Source organism: Microchirus variegatus (genome assembly GCF_963457635.1).
Source record: "Microchirus variegatus genome assembly, chromosome: 2".
Classification (NCBI taxonomy): Eukaryota; Metazoa; Chordata; class Actinopteri; order Pleuronectiformes; family Soleidae; genus Microchirus; species Microchirus variegatus.
Window position 1 is genome coordinate 31,049,927 of NC_139803.1, and position 10,655 is coordinate 31,060,581.

Here is a 10,655-nt window from a genome sequence, read left to right on the forward strand (position 1 = left end):
AAAAAGAACAGTAAACAGTGTATTCAAGATTATTTTAATATTATTTATATGTATATTTTAGGCTTTAGAAATATAACTATCAGTGACAAAACTTCCACTGGAATAATGGTCGTTTGCGTAGGCCCCCATCAGATCAATTAATTACAATATACACAGTATGATACAGAGCAGATTTGAATCTGAAATATTAAAATAAATGCTCAATAGATAAAGGTTTTAATAGTTTTTTTTGTTTTGTTTTTAAATCACCTACTGTATTAGCCATCTGTGAGTTCTGAGCACACCCAAAAATGTAAAGCCATTTTCTTCTAATAAACCAATTTAAGTGCAAACATTTTTTTTTCCTCCTCTTTAAAAAGACTATGATTGCAGCATCAAGCTTTAGAGATTGAGATTTCAAAGGTGAGGATGTTAAAGCCCAGTGCAACAAGGCAGTCCTCAATCCTATTTTTTGTTCCATTAGTTATAAAAAAAAAGAAAAAAAAAGAAACACACAACAAAATATCTCATAACTAAATCAGTGCAAAAGTCATCATCATCATCAACAACAGGGAGATTCTACTCTGGGAGACGACAGATTGAAGGGTGAGTGTGGATGATGCAAACGTTCTCAGACGCTCACGCACTTGGTCATAAAAAGATAGTTCATTCAAAATCCAGGTTTCAGTCAGTAAAGCCTCTTTTTCATGTATGGTCCCAGCTCGCCTCGACTCGGGCACGGTTTAGGTTGGTTTTCCACAACAAAAATAGTATCGACTTCACGTGGGCGGAGTCTTCACTGCACTGAACTGCAATGACTTTGTTTTACACAAACGAGTGAATTGGAAAGCAGTCGTTTTCAGTGTAACTGAATCATTAGAATCAAATACAGTAGCAGGGTTCGCAGTGCTGTCGCTAAATACACCAGACTCCTCTGTTAAATATTGCAATTTTAGACATTTCCCTGGTAATTGTGGGAGATTAACCCACATATTTTCGAATGGTTACGTTTTTTTTAACTGATCTACAGTTCGGTATTGTTCGGCTTGATCTTTGTGATGGCACTCTGACCGATCAGTGGCCGGCAGTCTGGCGATATCACACACAGTATCGCATCAGCTCAGAGCAGGTACTAAAAAAAAAAAAAAGGTACCAGGTACTATCGCTAATAGAAACGCAACTTAACCGTGCAGTCGAGCCGGAGGAAACACCATCACATGGGGAGGAAGAGATCGTGAATATTAAATGAACTATTCCCTTTATCTCAAGCCACAGTTGTCTGGTTTGCATCGAACAAAGCCAAGCCTTAATAAATCCAGATGGGAAAACAGTCTGATGATATCTGACATGACAGAATTGTTAAAAAAAAGAAAAAAAAAGAAAAATCTAAAATGTGTTAAAACTCCATAGAACAACAGTACAGAGACCAACAGTCCACAAACGCACGCACCACTTTTTCGTCTTACTTCATCCTTCTGAGTCAAGTGAGCGATTGACGAAAGATAACCCGAAAAAAGGGGGGGGAGGGAAAAGGAAAAGAGGAAGGGAAGGGTGTAAAATTGAAAAAAAAAAAAAAGGAAAAAACTTGCAATGCTTGCAGGGTGAAGAGCAGCATCAGACTCTGGGTTGCAGGGTTTCTTTAGCAGCAGAAATATTGAGGCTATACTACTGTTCCACTGGGAGAGCTGGCTTGGTTTTGGGATGACAATAAACCCTGAAAAAAGGAAAACAAGGAGATTTGCATTGGGAAAGTTCTCTCTCACACACGCTCACAAACACACGTGCATGCAAACACACACACACAGTAGCAAAAAATGAAATAAATGAAGCAACAAATAGCTCATTAAAAACTTTTGCCTCCAGCCTCGTCTTTCCTCATCCCCGCTCCCGTGCACTTGATTAAAAGGCCGTGCACAGCAGTCAGAGCGGGCGCAGAGTGCGACGGCGCGAGACTAATGCGCTCTTTGAGAGGTTTGCTCGATCAAGGCACAACACCGGACCTTTAATTCTCTTCCAAAAAGAACCTTTCAATTAGTAATCCGACATCGTCAGGTCATGTTCAAGGGCACAATAACTGCGATGATGAAGCAATTAATCCATTATTAATCGATAACTGTCAACTATTTTACAATGGAGTAAACTGTTTTTTTCTTGTCTATTCTCTAGATCAGGGGTGTCAAATGTACATATTGAAAGTACATATAGTATTAGGATTAGAATCTAATCATAATAATATATTTTCTGTTTTAGATGCCTGTGATTAAATATTTTGTGCCTTTGTAGAGCCACTGTCGTCTGTTGTAATGCACATGTGCAAATGGTAAATTTAGGCATAATAGTTTTGAAATTGCACTTATTTTTCTCAACAACTTTCTGGTTGTTGTAAAACAAAGGGAACAACTTGTAGTCCTTGTTGTTTATAGGTTATTATACTATTATTTTTACTGCTCCGGCTCAGATAAATTCATATTAACAAAATAAATCATTAAAACGGAATCATTTTAGTTTGTCCAAAGCTTTTGGACAACATTTTATGGCACAAACAACTAATTGAGAAAATAAATCAACAATGAAAAATACCATAATTAGCTGCAGTTAATTGCAATTTGACCCAAAAACAAACTACACCTTAGTATCCTGCTATTGTTCTATAGTTCTAATTTTTTACTTCCTTTGCTGAATGCCCCCCAAAAGCCTCTGTGGATATCTGACTGATTAACAAGTCAAGGACTAACCCATTGTTCCAAATATGTGGACAATTATGTGCCTTATTCGTGCAAAATCTCTCAAAACACAAACATAATAAGCACACAGTGTGGACATACTCAGCTGAAAGCATGTGAGAAACTGCAGAGATTCTTTGGACAAAGCTGAAACACGAGCGTGTATGCAAATGGACTTCTTGGCTAACGCTGCTTTGCATTGTGGAATGATTATGATGAACACTTTCATGTGAATTAACATTTTCACTCGCATGTCTCGACAGGAAATTGTTTTTCTTATCAGAAAAATATTAAATTAAATAACCAGAGTGTAATTTCGTCGTAACATTGGTTATATTTGAACGTTAACAGACCTGTGACTAGAAAGCAATAAACATGATGTCTGATATGTCGCTGGACTGTGGGCAGAGAATTTACATTTCAACTATAAAAGCTAAAAATACTTTTCCAAATCTCGGTAGTTTAGGCTTTCAGAGTGTGATGTTAAAGTCCGTAATTCTGGGACGGTTTGGATTGACAGACAGTGTTATCACTTGTTATTCCCCCACATTTGCCTACATTAAAAAGAACTTACCACTTTGCCTGGCCTTGCCCATGTGCAAATAAATCCCTCCTGACAAGCAGTCACTAAACAGTCCTCTAAAAATATGAGTACAGTCAGTCTCTCGTGTGCTATCTTTTTACAGATGAGGGGCTCGAGTAGGGGCACGTCCTCCATGCGCGGGCACAGCAGAGTACCCAGAGTCTTTGCAGGGTCCGTTTTGGTTTTCGTCAGCAGGTTGAGCTTGTCGCTGCTCTTACTGCTGATGTGACCCATGCTGTGGTTCCGTTTGTGGTCCTTCTCGTGGTGGCGCTCTTTCCTGTCGTGGAGTGACAGCGTGGCAAACTTACTCACGCCTGTGGCGATGGCACTGTCCATAAGTCCACTGCCGATTCCTCCTCCTCCGCCGCTTGCGGCCTTGTTGGTATTGTTTGCCGTGGCTGTGGTGGCAGCTGAGTGGGGAAGGCTGTTGGAGCGTGGTAATGAAGTGGAGAGAGAGTTCATGCCAGGAGTATTGGCACCACTGTTATTTCCGTTAGTAGCGTTACTAGAGGTGTTAGTGATTATTGTAGCACCCGCAGGGGGGCTGGTAGCGTTCATCACATTCGTATGTGTTCGTGTCCGTGACAGTGGAAGATGAGGGAAAAGGATATCCTCAGTGAGGTCCCATAAGCACAGCTGAGTGTCCTGTCCCACTGAGCCAAACCGGTAAGTCACACTAACAGGCCGGCTGTCCGTGGAGTTGCGCTTGGAAAGTCTCGATTGAGTACTGTTGGCCCGGTCTCTCCCAAAGTGGAGCATCTGGTCCTGGAAGTCCTCATCGCTGCCACTGAACTCCATTGGGTCACTTTCTTCCACGCTGGTGGTGTAATGGTCAAACGCCACGACACTCACCCAAGATTTGTGCCCATGACCTCGGGCAATGACTCGACAGTCCAAGAATGACCACACAGTTACAAGATCGTCCTCTCCACCAGCAACGATGTACTTCCCATCGGGGCTCCAGCAAACGCACAACAAGCCACCAAAGTAGCTCTTCATGGTGCCGTGAAGCTCAACAGCATCAAAGTTGAAGACCCGTAGGAAGCCATCTTGACTCACGCAGGCTAAGAACTTCCCATCGGGAGAGAAGGCAAACTCATTCAGAGCACCCTCACCTACTGTCCATTTGAGGAGAGGGTTCCGCGTGGATTTACTCTTACAAGTGTGCACAGAATAGTTCTCTCCCTGTTTGAGCAGCTGGTAGTGTGGTGCTGTGGTGCCACAGGTGTGCTCCACGTTGTACAGGTACACATTCCCACTGGCGTGAGATACCAGAAACAGGCTCTCAGAGCCCGGCACCCATTTCACGCATGTTACTCTGGACTTGTCGATCAGTCTCTGTCAGGAGAGAGAGTGAAAGTTGAAGTTTGAGAAGAAGACAGCGAGGGAGAGAGAGCGGGAGAAAGGAAAGCAACATCAGTACAGTGTCATCAGAAAACACAATTTCACCTTCAGTGCTGTGCTCATGTTTTAAGCCAAGAATGAATCCCCTTACACTCAAAGACCTACAACAAAAAATGCAAATGTCAACCACTTCTTTCTTCTCACACACACACACACCTACCTCCTCATTGAAGAGCTTGCTCGTCTCCTTCTTGATTGGGTCAATGAGCTGTACCTGTCCTGCTGAGAAACCCACCAGTAAGGACACGCTCTCCGCCGTTGCTGTGAGGTGGTTGAAGTCATGACAGGTGGGCTGTGTTCCCTTGTAGATGCGCTTGTCTATGGGCTTGCTCAGGTCTGCAGCCTGACGGGTAAAAAAGCATAATTAACACATGAGGTCGAGGCAAGTGTCATAATCTTGTAATACCAAAAACTTGGGGACGAGAGCCGACTGTGGGTAAAACCGATCATAACACTGGTAATTTGGACACAGCCATTGTTGTGTAGTTTATCCTACAAACTGATCATTTGTTTTTAAAGTGGAAAAAGAGGATTACTTGAACATTATACCGGTATGACAACTTGTTAAATGATTAACAGCCAGCGCCACTGGCAGAATGGAAAATTCTTTAAAGTGTTAAGATGATTATTCAGTGGTTTCTCCAGAAATGGTGTGACAGCGAGTTGTTTGAAATTATACACAAGGGAAAACATAACTAACCTTAACTAAACAACTGATCATGGATTTGCTCCGGCAGAATCATTTCACAGAAATCAAATCGTCAGCTGTACTGAAACTGTAAGATTAAGTGTTTTTGGATAGGATGTCACCTAATCAATTATGTTTCTATTTTCTATTCAACATAAATTGTCAGGACAAGACCATCCTATTTGTCTTCTTTCAGGATTACCACCAGTGAGTCTACTGCTTTTACAATGAAATGAGTTCACATATGACAAGCACATGTCTCTGCCTCAGCTGCTTCCAGGCAACCTGTGATTGCCTGCCAGCTGTGGAAGAATAAAGAGAGCTTCTTTGTGATTAAAAATAAAAAAAAAATAAAAAAATGACAGTACATTGTATAATACCACCAACACATTGTAAACTATTGTATCGTGATAACTGAGGTGTTGTACAATTCCGACTATTTCCCTACTTCATTCACTGTTTCGTATTAATACGATTGTGGGCCTTCCAGTTGTATTTTTGGCTCATATGCAGTGGAGCAGAGCAGAAGCGGGTGAGATCTACAGAGACCATTGTTCCATGCTTGTCCATCATTCACTGCACTCAGCTCGCTGCCTCTACAGATCTAGTACAGCAATGTGTCAGACACTGTTGTGAGTGGTGACAGCACGGATGAAGGAGAGAGACGAAGAGTTTTAGATTGTGGACGCTTCAGCAGCTTTTAAAAAATCGATGCGAGAAAGAACACCCCTGTGTCATTACCAAGAAAAAGGTAATGGAGAAACCAAAAAACAAGCAGACACTGCCAGACTGTGGTGAACTTACACATCAGGAGATGCGAGTAATACGCACTGGGTTATTTTATGTTCAAACACAACAGCTACGTCAACTGCAGCACAGCTAAAGCATGTGTGGTAACAGCGGGGATAATATAAGTATTTCAGGAAATTGTATGTAACAACTGAATAAACACATATTGATGTGTTTTACTATTATTGGACTATTTAGGAATCTCATCAGCCTGTGAGACAAAAATGGTCTATATTACAGAGCTCCCCCTTTATGTCTCAACGTAGGTTTTCAGGGAAGGAATAGGAAAGAAATTCCAGTTAAACCAAAAGACTATGAACAAAGTGATATATTCACAAAGATCTAGAGCTAATGGGGTGATGAAACTAGGATTCAGAGTTATAATAAACACACTTTGCTCCATGTAAATGTGTAAAATCCCATTATGTACACAATTAAGTTTATATAACTAGCACTCTGTAATAATAAAAAAAAAATATTGCACCTTGACTTGTTTCCATTGTATTATCATATCGCGAGATTTTGGTGTTGTTACATCCCTCCTACGAAGGTATAGGGAGTCCTCAATGACGCGTATTCCTTGTGACTATTTCCAACAAACAAATCAGCTGTGAATTATCATAATCGAGTCAATATCCAAACTACGACGGGATTTCCGCAACAATAAAAGGACGACGGCCAGCAGGCGGGGACTGTCCACGGACTCAGTCGGCAAACTTGAGTCTGTCCTCTGACCTGTCAGTCAAAGGGCGTCGACAGGTGTTTAGGGTGGCACCGTATAACTGTCAATAAGCACCATTACAGCATCAAATTCAGCCCTGACAACGTAAACCAAATGAAAACATTAACTTCATTCTAACAAGCCTAATGCAAACCCACCATTTAGCAACAGTACAACAGTGTGACGGGTTGTGAGAAGAATTTAGCCCCTGGCTCTCGGTGTAGCTGCTCTCGAGCTAACGTTAGCCAGTATCGATAGCTCGCTAAGTGGTAGCCTAGCTACACCATAGCATCAAGCTAACTAGCTGCCAGCTAATCTGAAAGTCAAGCACCTGCTGGAGTTGTTCAAAAACGGACAACTCAAACATCAAAGTTCGGCAACAGACGGAACTACAGTGGCGTATTTCAACGAGACGCGTCGCAGGTCTCCGTTGACATTCGCTGCGTTAGCACGGTACCTTTCGAACGCCTTTGTAGATGTAGAAGTAGAGCTCACGGCCCACATTGAAACAGATCCTGTCGCCGTTCCCCGACTGGTCGTTGACGTTCACGAAGGAGACCTTGACGGGGTTGGAGCCTTGGGAGTTGAAAGGCACCCGGTTCGGGCGGCTGTATTCGGAGTGCGTGAGGAGTTTGTAGACGCCTTCCCGAGTGGTGAACTGAGTTTTAATTTCGTTCATCTCCTTCCCTCCTCCCTCCGCCGCCATCTTTGAATTTAACATTCATCCCTTTCCCCTAGGCCGGATCTTACGCACGGAGAGGAGCGAGAGCGCCGCGGACCGAGCATTCCTGCTCTCCCGTTCCCCCCAACGGTTCAGCGGGGAAGTGGGGGCAGGAGAAGTGAGGAAAACCTCAGCTGTCACACTTTTTTGTCAGTTTTCATATAAATGTGAACTGTAATAAAAATGTTTTATGTAAATCCGCTATTAGTCAGAGGTGGAAAGTAATGAATTACAAAGTATGTTGTTTTGGAAGTTACTGTACTTCAGTCAGATCACATCCGTTACTTTTATTTTGTCAGCACTTTAATTTGTAAAGGTCAGTCTATAATTAAAAACAATTTATGTGAGATGTGTGTCCCCTTGTCCCTTTTAGCACGACACAAGAAATAACCTTGTTAAAAAAGTAACTTTTACATTTTAAACAAGCTTTTTTTTTTTTAAACCTGAGTAAATTTTTAGACCAGTACTTTTGGTGGTACTTTTACTTGAATAGAATATTTCAGTACTTTCCACCACTATAAAAATAAAGAAAGAAATAAAGGTCTGTTAATTATTATTATTGAGACTTTTATTTTGAAAGAGAACCCCAAAGACCGGACGTGTTATTTTGTCTAAAGGTAAAGAATCAAACTCGCGTCTTGTCAGCTGTCTGTCGCGCTCATCCTTTCACCTGTGAACACACTTATTATCCCGGTTTCCTGTTGCTGGTCAATTCACCTGCGAGTTTCTCAACAACGGCATTATATATTCTACAGTTGTTACACAGCGCCGTTTAAATGCAATGGCATGCAGGAGAAAACCACACTCACTTCCAAGTAAGTACAAATGTATTTTTATAAAAAAAAAAATTATTCAATGCATTTTGCCATATTTTGTGTTGCCTCTTGAATGTGCAGTAATATTATTGCACGACATGTGTTTGTTCATTTAGATCACAGTGATAGACGAATACCCAACAACGTGGAGCAACTTGCTTTCAAATACATGGTGGGAAGAGTTCATTTAAATCACTGTAGTTGAGCGTGGTCGACATCAGAAGTTCTCAAGTTTTCTCTGAAAATATAATATATAAATAATATATTTCCATTGGAATGATTTCACCACAAACGATTTGATTACAAAGTAATTTATGGCACATAAAGTGGCAATGCACACAAATTGAAGATTATTTCATCAAAAAGAAATAAATACTTTAAAGAAATAGTTAAAGGACTTTCTCTTAAAACTGAAAGTACAGCGATTAAAAGTTAGAATATCTACATACAGTATACAGGATCATTTTCAAGGATAATCTAGAAACATTTTGAGAACCACTGATCTAAACCACTTGCATTTAACCTTGTGAACCTTGTGTGGGCACGTGGATCTGGACTGTAGTGACCTGTGCTTTCTGTCAGGAGATGTGTAAAGTGGACTCCAGCACCGACAGTGACTCAGAAACTAGTCCCAGATGGTCGGACACCAGCACCATGGTATTGTTTTTTTTTAATCTACATTTTAAAGGCCTACATTCTCTTGATCTCACAGGAGAGATACTATTGTGTTGAATTCCTCTTGAACAGGGCTGTGCGAGCAGCGCACCAGAGTGTGGGACATTACGTCGACCTTTGCCCCTGAGGCCTGCAGCACGGCATGGCTGCAATTCTCTGGTGACTGTCGTCCTCTCACCAATCAAATCTGTGTTTCCTATAATGTGTTGATGCATGGAACTAAAACTTGTAATATTTCAGTTTTTGGACCCGTATGACGGGAGCTCTGAGGACTCAGACCAGGCAGACACCGGTGTCTCCAGGAGATGGAGGCAGCAGGGACGAGCGGGAGGATGTCGATTTTCCAGCCGCAGCAGCAGGAGATTTATCCTCCACCAACCAGCGATGAAAAGTAATCCTGTGACAGAGCAGCAACATCCTCTGGATGTGCAGATGAAGTGTGGGAGTGACTCTGAGCTGTGGGTGTGTGAGATCGACACTCTGCCCTCATCCCACAGCGACCACAGTTCCACCGCACACGGCCAAATCGTGAAGATGGAGTTGCAGTTTGACGACTCGGGCTTGCACACGACAAGATCTTCCACGCCCCACGCACTGGAAACGTGGATGCTGGACAGCTCCTCTGAGAGATCTCCCAGCCCGTGTAACCTCCGGAATCTTTCCAAGAGAAAGTTGGGACTCCCTGGAGCAGAAGTGGTCGAACTGGGGCAAAGAAAGAGGCAGCGTGTCGTCAACATGAAGGAGGAAGAGGACGAGGAGGCAGCAGACTCTGCATCTGAACCCTGTTAGAGCTGCCTGGACTGAAATACTGTAAATAGTTTAAAGTGCACTTTGGTTTGATTTGTTTTTGTTGAATTTTGAATGTCTCACTGTGTGTTGATCACCTTAAAACCTCCACAATAAACTCAGTTCCATGATAAATAAAAAACAAACAAACATAGAGCTGCAAGTCATTTTGTATTTGTGACAATAAACCGCAGGTAACTCTGAAAGCACAGGCTCGAGTGACCCACATTTGCTCTGTTCTGTTACATATTTACGACTGTGTGAAAGGCAAAATTCAAATTAAATCTGATTATTTTGAGTCACTTTAGTTGCTCTGCAGTAAAGCACCAAGTGCTGTTGGCACTTGAAATCCAGTTTGAGCAGCCAGAGCATTCAGACTGAGATCTGCAGAAATCTGATTTGAATTGTTTGTTATCTTTTTATGTGGTTTAAATCAGTTTTATTTTTGCGGTCTATAATTTTTAATCTGGCAGCCTGAACAAGAGCAATGATGAGGCCCTCTTCACGTCTTGTAATAGCTCACATTCAGCAGGTTTCATAACTGTTTTGACTCAATTTATTTACACAGGGGTTTTGTCTTATGTATGGAAAATAATGTTTTCTGTTTGTCGTCATAAACGCACACAGCCTACAGTGTGAATTACTCCTGGGTTTAAACACATTTGCGTTTTATAATAAGAGGACACACTAAAGAAACTTGATCAGATATGTCTTTAGTCATCTTTTTTCATTATATAGCTGTATTTCATCCTCTGGACAGCAGGTGGTAGT

The 10,655-nt window shown here is 41.8% G+C and overlaps 1 protein-coding gene across 6 annotated transcripts; it reads right to left on the minus strand.

The window, feature by feature from the left end:
• Positions 1 to 1,639: 1,639 nt before the first annotated feature.
• On the minus strand, positions 1,640 to 7,608 carry wdr20a (WD repeat domain 20a; the record flags this gene model as incomplete). 6 transcript variants are annotated; one of them, XM_083885849.1, is made up of 4 exons in its annotated part: positions 1,640 to 1,693; positions 3,280 to 4,623; positions 4,850 to 5,032; positions 7,345 to 7,608. In XM_083885849.1, the coding sequence occupies 4 exons, from the start codon at positions 7,606 to 7,608 to the stop codon at positions 1,640 to 1,642; spliced, it is 1,845 nt and encodes a 614-aa protein (XP_083741975.1). The 6 variants fall into 6 exon arrangements, with proteins under 6 accessions (XP_083741975.1, XP_083741974.1, XP_083741973.1 ...); XM_083885848.1 differs by having other exon boundaries at positions 3,277 to 4,623; XM_083885847.1 differs by having other exon boundaries at positions 3,277 to 4,623; positions 4,820 to 5,032.
• Between the last annotated feature and the right edge of the window lie 3,047 nt (positions 7,609 to 10,655).